We start from the raw sequence: 24,814 nt of genomic DNA on the forward strand, positions 1-24,814 counted from the left end.
TCAAAGTGTGTTTGGCTTGGATAGTGGGTGTGACATCACCCACACTTCCTTGACCTATATTGGTATGAGCTGTCAGTGGCCACTACCTATAGATTGCAAGCTCCTTCATAGACTGTAAGCCAATTGAAAGGCAGGGTCCTTGTAATTGTCACTTGTATAACTCTTTCCCAGCTAGATGGGAAATTGCATAGATGGAGAATAGAAGGGGACCCAAACCTGAATCCTGAAGGACTCGTTAGTTAATAATAATAATAATAATGACGGCATTTGTTAAGCGCTTACTATGTGCAGAACACTGTTCTAAGCACTCGGGGGGATACAAGGTGATCAGGTTGTCCCACGTGGGGCTCACAGTCTTAGTCCCCATTTTACAGATGAGGTAACTGAGGCACAGAGAAGTTAAATGACTTGCCCAGAGTCACACAGCTGACAACTGGCAGAGCCGGAATTTGAACCCCTGACCTCTGACTTCCAAGCCCGGGCTCTTTCCACTAAGCCACGCTGCTTCTCAAATTCACCTGTGACAACTGCCTATTGGGTTTTGAGCATTAGGGATCACTTCCTGTTGGAGAGTCCCTCAGTTCAATGCTCTGCACACAGTAAGTGCTATTAATACCATTACTACTACTACCCAATTTTTCAGGGAGTCAGAAAAACAGGGAAGCCAGCTTTCAGGGCAAGGAGCCACCAGGGGTCGCCGCTGACCAAAGTAAAAAATCAGGAGGGACAAGGACCCCATACTAAAGTCATTCATTGCTGTTCTAATTTGAGGTGTCACATCCAGTGGTTATGTAGGGGTGTTGGAGTACAGGGGTGACTGCTGCATGATCTGTGAGCCCCCTGTGGGACAACCTGATCACCTTGTAACCTCCCCAGAGCTTAGAACAGTGCATTGCACATAGTAAGTACTTAATAAATGTCATTATTATTATTATTATTATTATTATTATTATTATTATTATGACCACTGTTCTTTCTGTAGGCCTTTATTTGTGGTGGTGGCTCTTGTTTGTGATGCTGCTTCTTGGTCTCGGGTGCTGCTATTTTTTTTAATATTTCTTAAGCACTTACTATCTGCTAGGCATTGTACTGAGTGATACAAATCATACAACCCATTGTATCACTATGGTGATACAGTAGTTTGTACAGATACAAACTAATCAGATTAGACTCCGAATCTGTCCCATGGGGGGCTCACAGTCTTACTCCCCATTTTACAGATGAGGTAACTGAGACACAGAGAAGTGAAGTGACTTGTCTAAGGTCACACAGAAGGCAAGTGGCAAAACTGGGATTAGAATGCAGGTGTTGACTCCCAGGCCTGTGATCTATCCATTAGGCAACACTGCTTCTCGCGCTGCTATGGTACCATTGTTCCTCAAGAGTCACCCCATTGACATGACCCAGAATGCTCAACTTTTGGGCACCAAGGGGCTGAGGGAGGGGATGTGACACATTTTCAATTCTTTGGAAATCGAGAAGAGAGGGAGAGATTGCTGGGGATGAATTAGTGAGCTACTTGTATTCCATTTTCCTCCTTTCTCCCCCTTCCTCCTTAACTTTCCTTCATGTTAACTTTCTTTCCAAATGTCATTCTAGAGGGGAAATCACTTCAGCTACTGAACTTCTCACCTTTCCTCCCATATCCTCTCCTCTAACTTTCTAGTCACAGTTGAAAACACCACCATCCTCCCCATCTCTCAAGTCCATAATCTGGACATTTTTCTTGACTCCTCACTCTCTTACAATTCTGTTCTCAGACCATCGTCAAATCCTATGTTTCTTCCTCCACTATGCTTCCAGAATCTGCCTCTCCTGTGAGGTTCAGACATTGTCATATTCAATTTCACTGTTGAATCAATCTCCTCACAAACCTCTCTGCCTCCAGTCTTTCTTCTCTCCAGTCCATACTTTCCTCTTCTGCACTGATCATTTTTCTAAAATGTTATTCTGCTCATGTGTCCCCACTTATAAACCTCGTGGTTGTCCATTCTTCTTCACATCAAGCACAAACTCCTCACTATCAGCTTCAAAGCATTCAATTATCTCTCTCCCTTCTTATTCACCCTCATCTCCCTCCCTGCCCCAGCTTGCATTCTTTCTTCCTCTAAAACTAACCTACTCACTGTGCCCTGCTCTTGTTTCTCTTCTGGTTCACGCCCTTCTCCTCTGCCTGAAGCTTCTCCCATCGACAGACCGTTGCTCTCCCAAAGTCCTACGGAAGTCAGTCTCTTCCAGGAGACCGTCCCTATAAATGATAATACTAATGGCATTTGTTAAGCGCTTACTATGTGCAAAGCACTGTTCTAAGCGCTGGGGGGGATACAAGGTGATCAAATTGTCCCACGTGGGGCTCACAGTATTAATCCCCATTTTACAGATGAGGCAACTGAGGGTCAGAGAAGTTAAGTGACTTGCCCAAAGTCACACATCAGACATGTGGCGAAGCTGGGATTCGAACCCATGACCTCTGACTCCAAAGCTCTTGCTCTTTCCACTGAGCCACACTACTTCTCTCTCATTAATTTCTCATTAATTATTAATCTCTCATCTCCTACCCTATATCCCCATCAACTTTCACTTCAGCACTTTCACATTGCTCAAACCCCTTGGGTACTTACACATAGTAGTAATACCTATGAATTACTGATTAGCTTTGAAGCACTCAATCACTAAAGAAGCAGCATGATGTAGCGGAGAGAGCCTGGGCCTGGGAATCAGAAGGTCATGGGTTCTAATCCTCACTCCACTACTTGTCTGCTATGTGACCTTGGGCAAATCACTTCACTTCTCTGGGTCTCAGTTACCTCATCTGGAAAATGGGGATTGAGGCTATGAGCCCCACGTGGGACAGGGACTGTGTCCGACTCGATTTGCTGTATCCACCCCAGTGCTTAGTACAGTGCCTGGCACATAGTAAGCACTTAACAAATACCACAATTATTATTATTATTATTACCTTGCCACCTCCTATCTTTATCTCAGTGATTTCCTACTAGAACCCAGCACACTCACTTCACTCCTCTAAAGCCAACCTATTCACTGTACCTTGAACTCATTCTTCTCACCGTTGATCCCTTGCCCACATCCTACCTCTGGCCTGGAACTCCCTTCCCTTGCACATCTGACAGACCATCACTCTCCCCACCTGCAAAGTCTTATTGCAAGGCCCTACTGAGAGCTCACCTCCTCCAGGAGGCCTTCCCAGACTGAGCCTCTTCCTTCCTCTCTCCCTCGTCCCCCTCTCCATCCCCCTCATCTTACCTCCTTCCCTTCCCCACAGCACCTGTATATATGTATATATGTTTGTACATATTTATTACTCTATTTATTTATTTTACTTGTACATATCTATTCTATTTATTTTATTTTGTTAGTATGTTTGGTTTTGTTCTCTGTCTCCCCCTTTTAGACTGTGAGCCCACTGTTGGGTAGGGACTGTCTCTATATGTTGCCAACTTGTACTTCCCAAGTGCTTATTACAGTGCTGTACACACAGTAAGCGCTCAATAAATATGATTAATTGATTGATTGATTGATTATTAAAATTCCATCTCTCCAAGGAACCATCCCTGACTATGTCCTCATTTCCCATTCATTCAAGTCACTCAATCATATTTATTGAGCACTTACTGTGTGCAAAACACTGTACTAAGTGTTTGGGAGAATTCAATACAACAACAAACACATTCCCTGCCCACAACAAACTCACAGTCTAGAGATTCCCCTACTCTGTTTCCTTTCTGTGACACCCTTGAGCTAGGATTTGTACTCTTTATTCACCCCACCCTCAGCCCCACAACACTTCTGACATATCTATAATTTATTTACTAATATTAGTGTCTGTCACCCTTGCTAGTCTGTGAACTCCTTGTGGGCAGGGAACATGTCTACCAACTCTGTTGTATTCTACTCTTCCAAAGGCTTAGTATAATGCTCTGCAAGCAGTAGGTGCTCAGTAAATATCATTGATTGATTATGTATATTTTTTATTCTCTATTACTTCCTACTTCTGTAATTTATTTTTATTCTAGACTGTGAGCCCGTTGTTGGGTAGGGACCGTCTCTATACGTTGCCAACTTGTACTTCCCAAGCGCTTAGTACAGTGTTCTGCACACAGTAAGCGCTCAATAAATACGATTGAATGAATGAATTTATGATTCCCTCACTAGATTGCACGCTCCTTGAAGACAGGGATAATGTGTACTACTTTTATTGTTCTCGCCCAAGTTCTTAGGACTGTAGTCTTCACACAGTGAGCTTTTAATCGATTAATTGGATCAACACCCATAGTTGATAGAACACAGGTCTGAAAGTCAGAAGGTCATGGGTTCTAATTCTGGCTCTTCCACATATCTGCTGTGTGACCTTAGGTAAGTCACTTCACTTCTCTGTGCCTCAGTTACCTCATCTGTAAAATGGGGAATAAGACTGAGCCCTATGTGGGACAAGGACTGTGTCCAACATGATTTGCTTGTATCCACCCCAGCTGTTAGTACAGTGCCTGGCACACAGTAAGTGCTTAACAAATGCCATTATTGTTATTATTATTATTATTATCATGATGACAGTAGTCTGCAAGTGGCAAACATAGATTTCCTTTCCCTGTTGGCAGGCCATTTGGACACTCTCATCTTATCTGTCAGTCTTAAGCAGGAGATTAAGTATTTGTCCATTTCAGTTCAGGTGATTAAAGCAACCTCCAAACAACCAGATGACTTCTTCCCACTCACTTCTGCAGCCGTGGGCCTTTCTCTGTTGAGACGTCAGAAGATCTCCTCAGCCACCACTGCCTCTCCACAGCTCACCACATTCCCTTGGTGTCAGCATAAGAGAATGACAACATGTCTACATGTTTTGTTTAGTTGTCTGTCTCCCCCTTCTAGACTGTGAGCCCGTTGTTGAGTAGGACTGTCTCTACATGTTGCCGACTTGTACTTCCCAAGCACTTAGTACAGTGCTCTGCACACAGCAAGTGCCCAATAAATACAATTGAATGAATGAATGAATGACAAACTTTCTGAGAACCTTCCTTCAAATAAGTTGTTGTGGGCTGGTGAGGAGAGGAGAGGACCTAGGGAGGCAACCAGGAGTCAGTCAGTCAAGGGACTGAGCTTCCCAAGTGGAAAACCTAGAAAACCACAGTACCTGGGGGGTTGGGATAGCATGGCCCATGATGGCATTCCAGAGAACTAGACCTGGGCTCTCAACATGTGATAATGTTGTCTGCTATTTGACCTTGGGTAAGTCGTTTTACTTCTCTGTGCCTCAGTTATCTCATCTGTAAAATGGGGATTGATACTGTGAGTCTCACATGGGACAGGGACTGTGTTCAACCCGATTTGCTTGTATCCACCCCCAGCACTTAGTACAGTGCTTGGCACATAGTAAGTGCTTAAAAAAATACCACAATTATTGTTATTATTATTATTAATAATAATGTCACATAGATACCATTTTGAGGTCATTCACTTAATTCGGCCAGAATCGTCCTGAACCTAGAGCGTTTCGCTGGGTTGCCCTGATCTTCCCATCAATCCATCAATCAATCAATCAATAGCATTTATTGAGTGTTTACTAAGTGCTTGAGAAAGTACAATACAATAGAGTTAGTAGACACGACCCCTGTCCATGAGGACCTTACAGTCTAGATGGGGAGGCAGATGTTAAAATAAGTTACACACGAGAGGCAGCAGAGCATGAGGACTGGTACCTATGTGCCTTGGGTATAGTGGTTGGTGGGTATCAGCGTGCTTAAGGGGTACATATCCAAGGACCTAGGCAACACAAAGGAGAGAGCAAACAGAGTGGGGAAATGAGGGTTAATCAGGGAAGACATCTTGGAGGGGATATGATTTAAATAGTGCTTTGAAGATGAGGAGAGTAGTGACCTGTCAGATATGAAGAAGTAGGGAGCTCCAGGTCAGAGGAAGCACATAGACAAGCGTGGTGAGACAGACGAGACAGAGGTACAGTGAGTAGATTGGCATTAGAGGAGTGAAGTGTGCGGCCTGGATTGTAGTTGGAGATCAGTGAGGTAAGGAAGGAGTGGGAGGGCTTATTAAATACCTTAAGGTATTTAAGGTAAGTAGTTTCTGGTTGATGTGGAAGTAAATGGGCAAGCACTGGAGGTTTTCGAGGAGTGGGGAGGTAGGGACTAAGTGGTTTTTTTGAAAAATAATCAATCAATCAATCAATCATATTTATTGAGCACTTACTGTGTGCAGAGCACTGTACTAAGCGCTTGGGAAGTACAAGCTGGCAACATACAGAGATGGTCCCTACCCAACAGTGGGCTCATAGTCTAGAAGGGGAAGATAGAGAATAAAACCAAACATATTAACAAAATAAAATAAATAGAATAGATATGTACAAGTAAAATAAATAGAGTAGTAAATATGTACAAACATATATACATATATACAGGTGCTGTGGGGAAGGGAAAGAGGTAAGGCTGGGGGGATGGAGAGGGGGAGGAAGGGGAGAGGAAGGAGGGGGCTCAGACTGGGAAGGCCTCCTGGAGGAGGTGAGCTCTCAGTAGGGCCTTGAAGGGAGGAAGAGAGCTAGCTTGGTGGATGTTGGAAGGGAGGGCATTCCAGGCCAGGGGGATGACGTGGGCCGGGGGTCGATGGCGGGACAGGCGAGAACGAGGCACCATGAGGAGATTAGCGGCAGAGGAGCGGAGGGTGTGGGCTGGGCTATAGAAGGAGAGAAGGGAGGTGAGGTAGGAGAGGGCGAGGTGATGGAGAGCCTTGAAGCCCAGGGTGAGGAGTTTCTGCCTGATGCGTAGGTTGATTGGTAGCCACTGGAGATTTTTGAGGAGGGGTGTAACATGTCCTGAGCGTTTCTGGACAAAGACAATCTGGGCAGTGGCATGAAGTATGGATTGAAGTGGGGAGAGACAAGAGGATGGGAGATCAGAGAGGAGGCTGATACAGTAGTCCAGACAATCCAGGCAGCGGAGCGAAGTATGGACTGTGGAGGGGAGAGACAGAAGGGCAGAGAGGTCAGTGAGGAGGCTGATGCAGTAGTCAAAGTTAGAATGAGAAACACTGTGGCTTACTGGAAAGAGCGTGGGTTTGGGAGTCAGAGGACATGGGTTCGAATCCCGGCTCTGCCCCTTGTCTACTTTGTGACCTTGGGCAAGACACATTCCCTGCCCAAAGTGAGCTTACAGTCTAGAGGGGGAAAGCCCCATAGGAGCCATGGAGGAGAAAAGATAGTTGCTGAAAATTAAAGACTGTTTATAAAAGCATCAGGAACTATTTCAGAACTAGGCCTGGGATAAGCTACCTGAAAACTAGGCTGTTGGGATTATTATGGGACACTGGATACCCTTATCTTGGACCAAGCCTAAGAAGTAGGGACACTGTAGCCAAAAGGGGCCAGGATCCTAGAGACAAAACCCAGTGAGAGTTGTCTTATCTTCTCTTATGCCGTTGAGCTGTTTCTGACCCATAGCTTCACCAAGGACACATCTCTCCCAGAACACCCTTCTCTCCATCTACAGTCGTTCTGGTAGTATATCCATATACTTTTCTTGGTAAAAATACAGAAGTGGTTTACCACTACCTCCTTCCGCACAGTAAACTCGACTCTCTTTCATGCTGATGCTGCCCAGCAGGGGTGAGTTTTGACTTGGAGCAGATAGCCTTCCACTCACTAGCCACTGCCCAAGCTAGGAACAGAATGAGTATGCCTCTGCTTGACTCTCCCTCCCATAGCTGAAACTGGTAGAGTCCTGGAAACTGCAGGTACGACCCTGAGAGGGGCAGTGAGAGTTGTAGGGACACAGTATTAAGGGTTTCTTTATCTGTTCCATCTCTCTGGGTTAAGGATTTTATTTGGGGTCAATCAATCATTGCCAAAGGATTTGGGGTAAAGCAGTTTGTAATACAAAAAAAAGCACTTTTGGTTTATGCTGAACTGGACTGTGGCGTCTGCATAACAGACACACCTAAAATCAGCCTAAAGCAGAGCCATTGCTTTCTGGAGAGCCCCTGAAGTGAAAACTGGCTGCAGTGCCACAATACAGTGCTTTGCACATTGTGAGCCCTCAGAAAATGCCATTGATGATGATGATGATGATGCAGTGCATTCACCCAGTGGGTGCTCAGTAAATACCATTCATTCTTTGTTTTTTTGCAGGCCAAGAAACACCCTGTCGTTCCATAACATCTCCTTTACTTAGAAGTAGATGGAGATGGTGAAAATCTTGAATCTGGGTGCTGGGGCAGCTTTGAATGAGGAGTTGGGAGGTATAGATCTCAAAATCTGGTGATGCTTTCCAAATGACACCCAAGGTTCCAGAGGTCAAGGGAGGCTATGCATGATATGTGATCATCTGATGAATACACATCTTTCACAGAAATTTCTTTCTCTTTGGGAACAATAGATTTGTCCCTTATCCAGGTGCAGCAACATAATGAATTGTAGCAGAAATCCCTGTGGTTAAGGTAAGGGACATTGGTGTGACCACTGCCCCTCCACCCCCCTTCCCTGCCAAATCTACTTTAGCATACCTGTTAGAATCCTAAGAGACAAAGTGAAGCTTCTTGGCCTGAATAGCTCTGGAGCAGAGTGGACATCAAGGGCACTTGTGGATACCAGACATGGCTTTACTGACCCAGAAATAAGAGACTTTTCTCATGTTAAGTGCATTGCCACAGGTTCCTCAACCCACATAATGATGCTATTTGGCACCTTTTATGGGAGTCAGTGTTTTTCTGGGGGACCCTTCATTTGCCCACTTTGTTCTCTGCAGATCCCTTTTTTTCCCCTCCTGGGATACCACTTCCAAGTCATGGAATTTAGCAGCACAAGCAATGGTGGAGGGAATCTGGGTATTTAAAATTAACATTCCAGCATAATGGTGCCAGGAGACAGCAAGCTGGAAACTGGGATAAAACCAGATGGGCGGCCATTATAGTCTGGGGCAGGTTGCCCAGGCCACAGAGGGAGAAAAGAAAAAAGAAGTCCTTTGCTTGGCCTTGTGTTCCCACTGAGCCATTCATCAATTCCAATTACCAGTGCATCTGGTAGAGAAGCAGCGTGGCTCAGTGGAAAGAGCACAGGCTTCGGAGTCAGAGGTCATGGATTCAAATCCCTGCTCTGCCAATTGTCAGCTGTGTGACTTTGGGCAAGTCACTTAACTTCTCTGGGCCTCAGTTACCTCATTTGTAAAATGGGGATTAAGACTGTGAGCCCCCCGTGGGACAACCTGATCACCTTGTAACCTCCCCAGTGCTTAGAACAGTGCTTTGCACATAGTAAGTACTTAATAAATGCCATTATTATTATTATTATTATTATCTGTCTGGATCATTCCTCTGGAGAATGATGGTTTGCAGCCAGTAAATGAGAAGCAGCATGGCATAGTGGATAGAGCCTGGGCCTGGGAGTCAAAGGACGTTGGGTTCTAATTCTGGCTCAGTCACTTGTCCACTTTGTGACCTTGGGCAAGTTACTTCACTTCTCTGGGCCTCAGTTCCCTCATCTGCAAAATGGGGGTTAAGACTGTAAGCCCTATGTGGGACACAGACTCTGTCCAACCATATTTGCTTGTATCTACCCCAGCACTTAGTACAGTGCCTGGCACATAGTAAGTGCTTAGCAAATACAATAATTCTTCTTCTTCTTCTCCTCCTCCTCCTCCTCCTCCTCTTTTCATTCATTCATTCATTCAATTGCATTTATTGAGCGCTTACTGTGTGCAGAGCACCATACTAAGCACTTGGGAAGTACAAGTTGGCAACATATAGAGACGGTCCCTGCCCAACAGCGGGCTCACAGTGTAGAAGGGGGAGGAAGACAACAAAACAAAACATACTAACAAAGTAAATAGAATAGTAAATATGTACAAGTAAAATAGAGTAATGAATATGTACAAACATATATAAAGGTGCTGTGGGGAGGGGAAGGAGGTAAGGCAGGGGGATGGGGAGGAGGGGGAGAGGAAGGAGGGGGCTCAGTATGGGAAGGCCTCCTGGAAGAGGTGAGTTCTTAGTAGGGCTTTGAAGGGAGGAAAAGAGCTAGCTTGGCGGATGTGTGGAGGGAGGGCATTCCAGGCCAGGGAGAGGATGTGGGCCAGGGGTTGATGGTGGGACAGGCAAGAATGAGGCACAGTGAGGAGGTTAGCGGCAGAGGAGGGGATGGTGTGGGCTGGGCTGTAGAAGGAAAGAAGGGAGGTGAGGTAGGAGGGGATGAGGTGATGGAGAGCCTTGAAGCCGAGAGTGAGGAGTTTCTGTCTGATGCGTAGGTTGATTGGTAACCACTGGAGATATTTGAGGAGGGGAGTAACATGCCCAGAGCTTTTCTGCACAAAGATGATCCGGGCAGCAGCGTGAAGTATAGATTGAAGTGGGGAGAGACAGGAGGATGGGAGATCAGAGAGGAGGCTGATGCAGTAATCCAGTCAGGATAGGATGAGAGATTGAACCAGCAGGGTAGCGGTTTGGATGGAGAGGAAAGGGCAGATCTTTGTGATATTGCGGAGGTGAGACCAGCAGGTTCTGGTGATGGATTGGATGTGAGGGGTGAATGAGAGAGCGGAGTCAAGAATGACACCAAGGTTATGGGCTTGTGAGACGGGAAGGATGGTAGTGCCGTCAACAGTAATGGGAAAGTCAGGGAGAGGGCAGGGTTTGGGAGGGAAGATAAGGAGTCCAGTCTTGGACATATTGAGTTTTAGATGGTGGGCAGACTCCTCCTCCTCCACTTCCTCCTTCTTCTCCTTCTTTCATAGGCCAGAATAAGGCAAGTTAGGGTCCCTCTCCCAGGTTGCTTTGCTTCAGAAACTTCACTAAAGAAGGTTATGCCTATTGCAGGGAGGCGCCAGGTGACAGTGGCCTGCAAGCAATAAGCACTGTATATTTCTGGCACCTGACATGTTGTAATTGTTGGTTTGAGCTGGTATCTTGGGCTTCTGGTTTGCATTCTGATTATAGGCTGTTCTCTATGTATTGATTCTCCTCCATTCAGGCTGGGAGACCCTGATGGGTCTCCCCGAACTCTTCCCCACTTAAAAGCCTTAATGAAGACTAATCTCCTCCAAGAGGCCTTCATTAAGCCCTTGTTTCCTCTTCTCCCACTCCCTTCTGCTTCACCCTGACATGCTCTTTTTATTCACCCCCCGCAACTACAGCACTTATGTACATATCTATAATTGATTTATTTATATTAATGTCTGTTTCCCCCTCTTCACTGTAAGCTCATTGCAGGCAGGGAATGTGTTTGTTGTTATAGTGTACTCTCCCAAGAGCTTAAGTACATTGCTTTGCACACAGTAAGCACTCAATAAATATGAATGACTGCCTGACTGACTAGTCCAAATCAATTTCCACACACTCACACAGCACTTAGTGTATTGCTTCTCACACGGAAATCCTGGTGAAATGTTTCTGATGATGATGAAAATGTGGTCTCCTAGCCACATTATGATTGGGTAGTCATATAGCTCAAATTCAATCTTATCAATCAATTAATCAATGTTAATTTATTGAGCACTTACTGTGTGCAGAGCACTCTTCTAAGTGCTTGGGATAGTACAATACAATAGAGTTGTTCTTGGATTTGCACTCTCTTCTCCCACTTCACCCCAGCTCACACTTTTCACTCTTCCCAAGCTCACCTTGATCTCCCTCCCCCTTCAAACCTGCTCCCAGCTTCAAGACCCTTTTAACAAGTCCCTGATTTTTTTTTCTTTTGAAGTAGTAGAAGTAGTAGTAATGGTAATCAATAAGTGCTTGCCGAATGCAACACACTATACCAAGTGCTTGGGAAAATACAACTGAAGAAAAACTAATATTCACTGCCCACAAGGATCTTCTAATTTAATGGTGGAGACAGATGAACAAAACAGTGGTAACAGTGAGAAGACAAAGGACTAGAGATGCAGTGTGATCTAGCAGAAAGAGCATGAGCCTGGGTGTCACAGAAACTGGATTCTAATTCCTGCTCCACTACTTGCCTGCTGTGTGACCTTGGGCAAGTCACTTAACTTTTCTGTGTCTCAGTTACCTCATTTGTAAAATGGGGATTAAAACCGTGAGCCCCATTCAGGACATGGACTGCGTATAACCTTGTATCTACTCCAGCACTTAGTACAGTCCCTGGCTTATAGTAAGTGCTTAACAAATGCCATTAAAAAAAAGAGAGAGAGGGAGTAGAAGTATCTGCTAGGATGAAATACTATAATAAAAAGTGCACAAATTGATCATACACATACACATAGGTGCTGAATAAATCCATAAGTGATTACTGTAATCAGGTGGGGCATTCTCCTTTTTCCTGTGTTCTTTTTACAGTCCTCACAACCCTCTGTATGGTAGGGACACTGTGGTATTTGACAACACCCAGAGTTGAGCAGTGATGAATTGCAGACAGAAAAGAAGCATAAGCTGAAATGCTGAGGCTGAGCAACAAATAGAGTTTGGATTTTCCAGAGTTGGGAAATCATAACAACAGACAGACAGGCAGACAGGCAGACATGAGAGAAGAGAGGCAGGCCCGACTGACAGTAGAATAATAATAATAACAATTATGATGAAGATGGTATTTGTTAAGTGCTTATGCTGTGCCAGGAACTCTTCTAAAGACTGGGGTAAATACAATATAATCAGGTTGGACATAGTCCCTGTCCCACATTGAGCTCCCAGTCTTAATCCCCATTTTACAGATGAGGTAACTGAGTTCCAGAGAAGTGGAGTGACTTCCCAAGGTCACACAGCAGACAAGTGGTGGAGCTGGGATTAGAACTCATGACCTTCTGACTCCCAGGCCCATGCTTTATCCACTATGTCATGCTGCTTATCAGACTGAAAGAATGACACACCTCAAGCACAAACTTCAGGACGTGTTGCCAAGATGGGGCTTCTTTGGTGCCACAAATGGGAAATGCATCAGGAAGGCAAGTGGCTATTTTAATGGGCAGCCAGGATTTGTGGACCACTGGCCTTTTCAGCTAGCCCAGTCTGTGTGGATGGCTCGTTCTAAGCAACGGCTTCTCTGAAGCGAAGAGCAACTCTGAGAATTCACTATTTACACTGAGACTTTCTGTAATGCTTTTAGAGCCCATAGCTTCAATTCCCCAACCGGTGATGTAAGACAACAGTAAGAATTACAATGCCACAGACATATTTTAAAATACCGGGACTCTTGGATTAAAATACAGAGTTGTAGGTTTCCCTATGAGTGTCACAGGAGGGATGAAAGATTCACAAACACCCAGAAAAATGATGATATAGGGGCACTCACAAATGGCTGCCTAAGCACTTATTCACCATTCTGGGTATGGGGCAGGCTGGAAAAGTTGCGAATAAGAGCAGAGAAACAGCTCAGTCCCTCTCCCCTGTCTCTGCTTCAGGCTGAGCACTAGGTAGCAGTGGACAATCCTGCAGTAATGCTGAGAGCAACAGTGAAGAAGCAGTGTGGCCTAGTGGACAGAGCACGGACCTGGGAGTCAGAAGGATCTGAGTTCTAATCCGGCTTCTGCCACTTGTCTTCTGGGTGACACTGGGCATGCCACTAAACTTCTCTATGCCTCAGTTACCTCATCTGTAAAATGGGGATTAAGACTGTGAGCCCCATGTGGGACACGGACTGTATCCAACCTGATTACCTTGTACGTACCCCAGTGCTTAGTACAGTGTCTGGCACATAGTAAGTGCTTAACAAATACCATAAGAAAGTGGGGAACCTGGGGCACGTTCTGCTGAGCTATTTCTCTTAGCCTTACCATTCTCACCTGCTCCATGCTAGGCTCTCCTCTGCCACCACTACCATGCTCCCAAAACAGGATTTTAAGACCCTTATGGCTTCTTCCTGATGTGGGAGGGACTCCTAATTACCTAACATTGGTTTCAACCTCCTCTACATCCACCTTTCCTAGAGCTGCTCCCAAGGAACATTGAAGAACTCTAATTTCTCCTTTCTTCCTTTTTTGTTAGGGGTTACTGAGCAGGGAAACAGCAGGGCAGAGGACATGAGGGACCCTACAGACTGAGCTTGTAACAGCTCGGTGTTCGTTTTGGGATTAGAACTGTGGCGGTGTTGCATTAGAGATGGGGGAAGGTAGGGGCTGGGATGGCAGCAGTTCTTACTTTATCCCTTTGGCAAGGCTACCTTTAGTTCTGCCACGTGGATGGAAAAACCAGCCGTGAGTGCTTAAAGTGTCTTGCCCAAGCTCCCTTTGCAGGATTCCAGGATCTGGCCAGGCCAGAGTCCATCTTAAAAGGCCTGAGGCCTTACCTGGCTGAACATGTTTCATTCTTGACATCTGAGTAGGATTACAAGCTGCAGCTAAGAACCTCCCAGGGGCTCACACCTCCCTGGGACCCCCCTTCCTGCCCCAGGGATGGGATTTTGGATTTAAAAAAAAATCAACAGCCCCTCTGACTCTCCCTCCTTCCATGCTTTCCCTGCCCTTTGTGTTACCTTGTTGAAATATTCAGGGACCAAGGAAATATTGCTGAACAGAGCTGCTTCCCTGATGGGCAAGTGGAGAGAGAGAGAGTAGTGAAGGGAGGCGGGGAACAAGACTTCCATAATAATAGTAATAATTATGGTATTTGTTAAGCACTTTCTATGTGCTAGGCACTGTACTATTCCCTGGAATGGATACAAGAAAATCGGGTTGGACACAGTCCCTGTTCCACCTAGGGCTCACAGTCTTAATCCCCATTTTATAGATGAGATAACTGAGGCACAGAGAAGTGAAGTGACTTGCCCAAGGGCACACAGCAGACAAGTGGTGGAGCAGGATTAGAACCCATGACCTTCTGACTCCCAGGCTCTAGCTCTATCCACTATATCAAGCGGCTTCCCATGCAGTTATGTTGCATATGCTCGAATCTGTCCGATGTGCGGACAGGTGGTTGTATGGCTCAGGAGACCACTCGAGAGGAGTGTGAGTGAGCTCCTTTCTTATCAAGGGTGAAGGGAAGAGCCAGGAGGCCAGAGTCTCAGGGGAGGGACCCATTTGTCCAAAGGTGATCAGCATGGCGAAGCAGCATGGCGTAGTGAATAGAACATGGGCCTGGGGGTCAGAAGCTCATGAGTTCTAATCCCGGCTTTGGCACTTTGCTGTGTGACCTTGAACAAGTCACTTCACTTCTCTGGGCCTCAGTCACCTCATCTATAAAATGAGGGTTGAGACTGGGAGCCCCACATAGGACAGGGACTGTGTCCAACCCGATTTGCTTGTAACAACTCAGCGCTTAGTACAGTGCCTGGCACATAGTTAAGCACTTAACAAAAACCATCATTATTATTATCAGATCTCAAAAAAGGACACTCATTTGTCTTTCAGATGCAGCAAGAAAGAGGGGTCAATTCCATCACCTTCTCCACTGTATAATAATAATAATGAATAATTATGGTATTTATTAAATGCTTACATTGTGCCAGGCACTGTACTAAGCACTGGGAGGGATACAAGCAAATCGGGTTAGACACAGCCCCTGTACCACATGGGGCTCACAGTTTCAATTCCCATTTTACAGATGAGGTAACTGAGGCACCGAGAAGCGAAGTGACTTGCCCAAGGTCACACAGCAGGCACATGTCAGAGTCGGGATTAGAACCCATGACTTTCTGACTCTCAGGCCCGTGTTCTATCCACTACGCCATGCTGCTTCTATCTCCTCCTCACAGTTTCAGTGTGAGGTGTGGGGAGTCCAGCCACCTAAGGAGTCTTTCACTGCTGCAAACTTTCTCTACACACCTCAACTCCTTTCCCCCAGCCCCAGCCTAGTCCAGACTAATAATTATGGTACTTGTTAAGCACTTACTATGTGCCAGGCACTGTACTAAGCACTGCGGTGGATACAAGCAAATTGGGTTGGACACACTGTCTACTTCTAACCCTGGCACCTCTCCCTGAGCTGGGAAACATTATCTTGCTCTGGCCCTGCCTGCCCTCCTCAGAGATGTCTTGGTGCTGCAAAGGGAGCAGAGAGACATTAAGCTTTAAGTATTGAATCTGGACTATCTGATATTTTGGGAGTTGCAGTGTGGTCCAGTGGGTAGAGCACGGGCCTGGGAGCCAGAGAACCTGGGTTCTAATCCCAGCTCTGCCATTTGTCTTCGGTGTGATCGTGCGCAAATCACTTAACTTGCCTATGCCTCCGTTTCTTCACCCGTGAAATGGAGATTAAACCCTACTCCCTCCTACTTAGTCTGTGGACCCCAAGTGGGAATCACTGTGTCCAACCCGATTATCTCATATCTACCCCAGCACTTAGTACTGTACTTTGCACATTGTAAGCACTTAACAAGTACCATAATTATTATCTCAGCAACTCCATGGCCAGAAAACCAGGAGAGCAACCATTGTGAGCCAAAGTTTAATCTTGGGTTTTGCATACTCGAAACTCAAATACCCTGGGACTACAATCCCAGCTGTTCCAGCGGGACTCTCACTCACTACTCTAGTGGTTCCCATAGACCCCTAAGACCCTGGGATAGCCCACCATCATCCATCCATCACCAGTGTTTATTGAGCCCAACTGAATAAACTCAATATGAGCAAGGAAGTGACTGCTAATTTTGTTGTATAGTGCTCTCCCAGGTGCTTAGTACAGTATTCTTCACATAGCAAATGCTTAATAAATTACACTGATTAATTACTTGAGTGCAAAGTACTATGCTGAGAACCTGGGAGAGAACAACAAAGGCAAGGTGCCGTAGAGTATGAGCTCCCTGTGGGCAGGGAATACCCTCTCAGTATCACACCTGGAGAGTTTCTTGTACTCTACCAGTCTCGACTTTGGGAGGGAGAGTCAAGCAGAGGCCTACCCACTCCATTCCTAGCTTGGGCAGTGGCTAAGGAGTGGAAGGCAATCTGCTACAAGTCAAAACTCGCCTGTGCTGGGCAGCAGCGGCATGGGAGAGAGCCGAGAGCAGAGACTTAAGTTTACTGAGCAGAAGGAGGCAATTTCTTTGTATTTTTACGAAGAAAACTCTATGGATACACTACCAGAACGATTGCAGATGGAGGTGGGGCGTTCTGGAAGAGATATGTCCTTGGAGTCACTGTGTGTCGGAGGAGACTTGACGGCATAAGACAAAACAAGGGCAGGGAATGTGTTGTGTAACCCTTGTACTTTGCCAAACAGAACAGGGCACTGCACCCAGTGGGTGTTTATTCATTCATTCATTCATTCAATCATATTTATTGAGAGCTTAGTGTGTGCAAAGCACTGTACTAAGCTCTTGGGAGAGTACAATATAAAAATAATGATACAAAAATAAACAGACACATTCCTTGCCCACAATGAACTTACAGTCTAGTGCTGGGGAGACAGACATCAATATAAATACATACAATACAGATATTTACAAAAGTGCTGTGGGGCTGGGAGGGGGGAAGAACAAAGGGAGCAAGTCAGAGTGATGCAGAAGGGAGTGGGAGGAGAAGAAAGGGGGGCTTAGTCTGGGAAGGCCTCGTGGAGGAGATGTGTCTTCAGTAAGGCTTTGAAAGGAGGGAGAGTAATTGTCTGTTGGATTGGAGGAGGGAAGGCATTCCAGGCCAGGGGCAAGACCTGGGCTAGGGGTTGGTGGAGAGACAGGCTAGTTCAAGGCACAGTGAGAAGGTTAGTATTAGAAGAGAAAAGTGTGCAGGCTGGGTTGTAGAAGGAGAGAAGCTAGGTGAGGTATGAGGGGGCAAGGTGGTGGACTGCTTTAAAGCCATCAGTAAGGAGTTTTCCTTTGATGAGGAGGTGGATGGGCAACAACTGGAGTTTTTTGAGGAGTGGGATGACATGTCCTTAACATTTTTGTAGGAAAATGATCTGGGCAGCAGAATGATGTACGAACTGGAGTGGGGAGAGTCAGGAAGCTGGGAGGTCAGCAAGGAGGCTGATGCAGTAATAGAGAAAGGATAGGATGAGGGATTTTATTAACATGGTAGCAGTTTGGATGGAGAGGAAAAGGTGGATTTTAGAGAGTGAAGGTGGGACTAACAAGATTTTAGTGATGGATTGAATACGTGAGTTGAATGAGAGAGAAGAGTCAAGGATAACACCAAAGTGGCAGGTTTGTGAGACAGGAAGGATGGTGGTGCCATCCACAGTGATGGGAAAATCACGGGGAGGACAGGGTTTAGGTGGGAAGATAAGGTATTTTGTTTTGGACATGTTAAGCTTAAGGTGATAGGAGGACATCCAAGTAAAGACTTTCAGTAAATACCATTAACACTACAAGTCATGAGAAGCAGCATGGACAAGTGGATAGAGCACAGTCCTAGTTCTAAATCTGGCTCTTCCACCTGCCTGCTGTGTGACCTTGGGCAAGTCACTTGATTTCTCTGTGCTTCAGTTACCTTATCTGTAAAATGGGGATTAAAGCTCTGAGTGTGAGCCCTATATGGAACATAGACTTTATCCAACCCGATTACTTTGTATCTACCCCAGTGTTTAGGAGAGTGACTGGAACATAATAAGCACTTAACAAATGCCATTAAAAAAATTGGAGATTAAAGCCTACCCCCTCCTACTTAGTCTGTGGGCCCCAAGCGGGAATCACTGTGTCCAACTGGATTATCTCGTATCTACCCCAGCACTTAGTACTGTACTTGGCACATTGTAAGCACTTAACAGTAACTAGTACTTCCCAAGCACTTAGTACAGTGCTCTGCACACAGTAAGCACTCAATAAATATGATTGAATAAATGAAAGTACCATAATTATTAAGAAGCTGTCCTCAAGAAGCTCACGGTCTAGCTAACGGATGGGCATCACTCTTGGTTTCCAGGTACTGACTGTCTCCTGAACACAAGTGTCCCACTGGGCTGGAGGATTGCCTTAGAGCCTCCGAACATTTCCTGAAGACACTAAATGACTATGATGTAGACCCGTCCCAACTGGTTGCCATGGGGGACAGTGTCAGAGGGTCCCTGGCCATCGCTGTCTGCCAGGATTTTGTACACCGGCCCGGGCTGACCAAGCTGCAGGCCCAGGTCTTGATCTACCCATTTCTGCAGGGAGTGGATTTCCAGCTGCCCTGCTTCCAGCAGAACCAGTCAGTCCCTCCTCTCAACCAGTTTTTAACCGTCTACTGTGTCACCACCTATCTGGGTGTGGACCCGACTCTGATCGAAGCCATCTCTGGGTGCCCATGTGTCTCCCAAGATGTGGGTCAAGCTTAGGAGGTGGCTGGGGACAGACAACCTCCCAGAGAAATTCACGAAGGGCTACCGGCCCCCACGCCCCGTTCAGTTCAGAGAGGATGTGTATCAGGTGGTCAAAGGAGTCTTTGCTTCCACCATTTCTCCCCTGCTGGCTGAAGATGACATTATTTCCCAGCTCCCGGAGACCTGCTTGATCAGCTGTCAATTCGACAGCCTCAGGGATGATGGGCTGCTCTATAAGAAGAGGTTGGAGGACCACGGTGTACCTCTGACTTGGCATCACATGGAGGATGGGTTTCACGGGGTCATTAACACCTTTGACATTGGCTTGGCTTCTTTACTCTGAGGAAAGAGAATCTTGGACCTTGTGGTTGGCTTCGTGAAGGGCTTATGACTCGCTCTCCCCTCTTTTTCTCTGGGCATCTTCCCCCACTCCCAGAGGACAAGCAAGTGATTGGGAGGTGGTCGGAGACTTTGTCCTGGGCTCAGAGAGGTGGTCAGGAAATCCAGAGCAGGATGGGTCAGCCAGGGGTCAGCCAGATTGAGCCCCTGTCTCAAAGGGACAGGGTTAAGAGGTGATAAGGAAATGGAGCAGTGCAAATGGAAAGGGGAAATCTAATCAAGCTTCTAGGATGATTGGGAGAGGATTTACCTCACTCCAGAGAGATTGTTCAGGTTTTTTTTTTATTCTACCTTTGACATCATAAATAAATCCTAGCCAGCCACCATATTCTTTACTAGCCTGAATATAGCTTTCCCCTGTTGTTACCCACTTTGGGGTAAAGATGGTGGGTAAAGATGGCTTACTGTAGCAGGAAGAAATGCTGATTTTTTTTTTAAATGGCATTTGTGAAGTGTTTACTAGGTACCTGGCACGCTTCCAACATAAGGCACTAGTTAATCAGGTCAGACATAATTCCTGTCCCACATGGGGCTAACAGTTGAAGTAGAAGGGAGAACAGGTCCTGATTCCCCATTTTACAGTTGAGCCTCAGAGAAGTTTTGACTTGCCCAAGGTCACACTGCAGGCAAGTGATAGAGCAGAGATTGGAACCCAGTTCCTCCCAGGCCTGTGCTCTCTCCACCAAGCCCATACTTCCCATACTTCCTGATTGCAGTTATGTTTCCTTTTCCTGGGGGTATTAAGGGTAGATGGGTTGGAGGACTGGTGGATGGAGAATGTGGGAGTTACCCTTGTCCTTTGCTGTAAAACTGTTTGAGTGTGTGAAATCCAGGGAGGCAGCAGGGGGACGGGATCCCAGGGACAACAAACCCTCAGGTTCTTCTGGGTCAGCTAGAACACTGGATGAGTAGTTTGGATAGAAGTCTGCTGTGAGCCCGTTGTTGGGTAGGGACCATCTCTATATGTTGCCGACTTGTACTTCCCAAGCACTTAGTATAGTGCTCTGCACACAGTAAGTGCTCAATAAATACGATTGAAGAATGAATGAATGAATGAATGAATGAATGAATGAATGAATGAAAGGCCCTCGAGGTAGCCTTGGGGGCCTATCAGCGAAATGGAAAGTTGGGGCTGCAGATTGCCAGGAGATGAGGTGAAGGGTGTCATTCTCTTTGGGCTTTCCTGGATAATTTTCAGATTAGTCTGGAACCCAGGAATATGGGGGAGACAAGGGGTATGACAGCAGGGGTCAGTGAGAAAGGTGACAGGTTTGCGATTTCTAGTTCAGTACCTCAGTGTGAACTGGACGAACACTTCAGTTTTTAGGTCAGTATCTCTAGGAATTTGACACCCTGCTCCAGATTCCAGAGTGGATCATTCCTTCATTCACTCAATCATATTTGTTGAGCACTTACTGTGTGCAGAGCATTGTACTAAGTGCTTGGGAGAGTACAATATAACAATAAACAGACACATTCCCTGTCCACAACGAGCTCACAGTCTAGAGGGAGAGACAGACATTGATATAAATAAATAAATTACAAGTATGTACCTAAGTGCTGTGAGGCTGTGAGGTGGGGATGAACGAAGCGAGCACATTAGGGCAGTGCAGAAGGGAGAGAGTGAAGAGAAAAGGAGGGCTTAGGGAAGGCCTCTTGGAGGAGATGTACCTTCAGTAAGGCTTTGAAGGGGGAGAGAGTAATTGTATGTAGGATTTGAGGAGGGAGGGCGCCCCAGGTGAGAGGTAGGATGGGTGCGAGAGGTCAGTGGTGAAATAGATAATAATAATAATAATAATAATGACATTTATTAAGCACTTACTATGTGCAAAGTACTGTTCTAAGCACTGGGGTGTTACAAGGTGATCAGGTTGTCCCATGTGGGGCTCACAGTCTTAATCCCCATTTTACAGATGAGGGAACTGAGGCACAGAGAAATTAAGTGACTTGCCCAGAGTCACACAGCTGACAATTGACGGAACCGGGATTTGAACCCATGACCTCTGACTCCAAAGCCCGAGCTCTTTCTATTGATCCTGATGAGATCGAGGTGCAGTGAGAAAATTAGCAGTAGAGGAGAGAAGTATGAGGGCTGGGTTGTAATAGGATAGTAGTGAGTAGATCAGCACTTTGGACACACACCCTGGATTCTAAGTCAGTGGTATAGTGGCTAGGTAATAGTCCTGAGTTTAGGTTAGCAGTTTAATGGGTTGGCTAAAGTCAGTGGAGAAAGGGGTCTAGGTCAGGGTCTAGTTCTTTTGAAGTTCCAAGGTTCTAGGCTCAGAACTGCAGCAAACTTTCTGCAAGGGGCTCTAGCAAGTGCCCTGGCCGGTCATTTTGAAAAAGGTTTGCTCATGTGTGATCATGGGACATAAATCACTATCAAATTAGCATTAGCTTTTTGTAGCCATTCAAAAGTGTCCCACACATTTTTATTGTAAACAAAGGGAAACTGGTGGTATAAGAGTTTGGGAGATGTCAGGGGTCAGTGCAGTTCACCTCTGCAAACACCTGAGAACATTAAATCATTTTAACTGCAGACCTTTGGCCTACATGATTGGCTCCAGGCCTGCTGTGAGCATGAGCAAACATGTCTAGTGCTGCTACTGCCAGCACGTTGGCTCCAGGTGGATCATAAATCTGTGACTGTTTCATCTATCTGTAGGGGTAGCCACCATCCCTCATCATCACCTAGAGATAAATTCCCACCAACCCTCCTGACCCTTTTCCCACCAGCTTCTGCTTGCCACATGCCCACGCAGTGCTCTCCAAACCACAAAATGGTTGTGGAGCCTGGCCCAAGGGCCCAACTATAGAGATCAGAGCTTTAAACATTTCAGGGTTTTTTATTGTTTTTCCCTGAAGCCAATGCTCTCCACCTCTCTCTCTCTCTCTCTCTCTCTCTCTCTCTCTCTCTCTCTCTCTCTCTCTCTTTCCCTCTCACATCTCCTCACACTTTCTCCCTCTCTCACCCCACTTCAGTTCACCCTGATGGGGATCTGCCCTCTCTAAGGTTCTTCCCATGCCCCACCCAGTGAAGGCATGATGCAATGAGTGTGGCTTTGTTGGCTGATGGACTGATTGTACACCACGTCCTCATTGTTTGTGATCTTGTCTTTCCATCTGATGTTAATTTTCATGGTGCTCAGCTGATATTCTTGCCCTAGGAATCAGTGTCATCCATGCAAAGTCCAAGCCTCCCCCACAAAATATAGGGCCTGACAATTACTCTTTTAACCAATCAGTCAGTGGTATTTATTTAGTGCTTACTGTGTGCAGAGCACTGTACTAAATGCTTGAGAGAGTCCAAAATGAGAGAGCTGAATCAGTTAGTGGTATTTATTGAGCACTTACTATGTGTAGAGCACTATGCTAAGCATTGGGGAGAGTACAATACAAGAGAGTTGGTAGATACTTTCCCTGACCACAAGGAGTTTACAGTCTAGAGAGGGAGACAGACATTAAAATAAATTATAGATATATACATAAGTGCTGTAGGACCGAAGGTGGGGTGATTATAAAGTGTTACGGTTTTATCAGAAGCTTGTTGCTATGTTGGTTCCACAGCCTCATTCATTCTCTCAAAGAACAACCTAGCCATCTGGATTCAGGTTTCCTGATTCCCAGAGTCATATTCTTTATGCTGGACCTAAAGCAGCTCCTTTACACTGAATGCCTCTTCTCAAGAAGCCCACACACAAAGCATGCAGTCTCCTTAGAACCAGTCTTCAGAATCAGCAAAGCGCTACATTCTCTTACAGTTAGCCAGAAGAAGACCAAGGTAATTTACCAGTCAGCATTTGGCAAAACATTATACACAGGCCAAGATCTCCATCCATGACACCGAATTAGATGGTGTCACCCAATTCCACTACTCAGGCAGCAAATTGCTCAGTGATGCCAGGTTAAAGAGGTAGAAAACTTAATTCTTTCATTCAATCGTATTTATTGAGTGCTTACTGTGTGCAGAGCACTGTACTAGGTGCTTGGGAAGTACAAGTTGGCATCATATAGAGACAGTCCCTACCCAACAACGGGCTCACAGTCTAGAAGAAAAAATACTATATGCCAACACTGTTCTAAGTGCTGGAATACATACAAGGTAATCAAGTTGTCCCACATGGGGCTCACAGTCTTCATTCCCATTTTACAGATGAGGGAACAGAAGCCCAGAGAAGTGAAGTGACTTGCCCAAAGTCACACAGCTGACAAGTGGCAGAGCTGAGATTTGAACCTACGACTTCTGACTCCCAAGCTCGGGCTCTTTCCACTGAGCCACACTGCTTCTCTCTAGATGGCTAAGTTGTTCTTAGGGAGACTGAATGAGCAAAGCAACATGATCTCTGCCCTCAAGCAGTTTGCAGTCTAGTTGGGGAGGTGTACACTAAAATAATTTGCAGATAGAAGGAGAAAAAAGCAGGGATCATGTCGCTTCATTCAAATGTACTCTCTCTAGAACTTAGTACAGTGCTTTGCATACAGCATGCACTCAAGAGGGAAGAAACAGGATTGTAGAAGGTCAAGAAGTGAGTTTGAGGAAAGTGTGAAGACAGCAGGTATGTACAACACATTTGAGGCATTTGATGATGATGATAATGGTATTTGTTAAGCACTTACTATGTGCCACACACTGTTCTAAGTGCTGAATAATGACTATTATTGTATTTGTTAGGCGCTTACTATATGCCATGCACTGTACTGGAGTGGATACAAGCAAATCAGGTTGGACACAGTCCCTGTCTAATACGGGGCTCACAGTCTCAATCCCCATTTTACAGATGTGGGAACTGAGGCACAGAGAAGTGAAGTGACTTGCCCAAGGCCACACAGTGGACATGTGGAGGAGCTGGGATTAAAACCCATGACCTTCCAATTCCCAGGCCCATGTTCTACCCATTATGCCATGCTGCTTCTGTTTGGACAGAAATGGAAGCAGGGAGATGGGACAGTAGCTGGATGGTGCATTGGGATCCAGAAGAGGGTTTTTTTTAGACTGAGACACCAGTTACATTTGAAGGCAGAAGGGAAGGAGCCATTAGGAGCCTGAAGAGAGTTGATTCGGCTCTGACTGCGCTTCTACCTGCACTATGGGCCCCAGGGGGAAAACGACTGGCAGGGAGAAATGAGAGTATGTGGGCGGTGCTGTGAAAGCCACTAGCTCCATATTCAATTCCTTCATGTTGGTTTTCTGACTTGAAGTCCCAGGGCTGATGCTCATTATCCTTTGAAGGAGACTCCATTATCAGAACAGTTGCCGGATGACTGATGCCAGGGTTTTCAAAGG

General features: G+C 45.8%; 1 protein-coding gene and 1 non-coding gene across 2 annotated transcripts; both read left to right on the forward strand.

Moving 5' to 3' along the window:
* The first annotated feature begins 1,362 nt into the window (after positions 1 to 1,362).
* AADACL4 (arylacetamide deacetylase like 4) lies at positions 1,363 to 19,474 on the forward strand. Its single transcript, XM_038747295.1, has 4 exons — positions 1,363 to 1,448; positions 13,070 to 13,100; positions 18,778 to 19,131; positions 19,217 to 19,474. The coding sequence occupies exons 1-4, from the start codon at positions 1,363 to 1,365 to the stop codon at positions 19,472 to 19,474; spliced, it is 729 nt and encodes a 242-aa protein (XP_038603223.1).
* LOC119929137 lies at positions 16,715 to 16,852 on the forward strand. Its single transcript, XR_005451276.1, has one exon. It is a non-coding gene; the product is annotated as a small nucleolar RNA SNORA7 (small nucleolar RNA).
* Positions 19,475 to 24,814: the final 5,340 nt, after the last annotated feature.

Source organism: Tachyglossus aculeatus, chromosome 5, assembly GCF_015852505.1.
Source record: "Tachyglossus aculeatus isolate mTacAcu1 chromosome 5, mTacAcu1.pri, whole genome shotgun sequence".
In the NCBI taxonomy this organism is placed as follows: domain Eukaryota; kingdom Metazoa; phylum Chordata; class Mammalia; order Monotremata; family Tachyglossidae; genus Tachyglossus; species Tachyglossus aculeatus.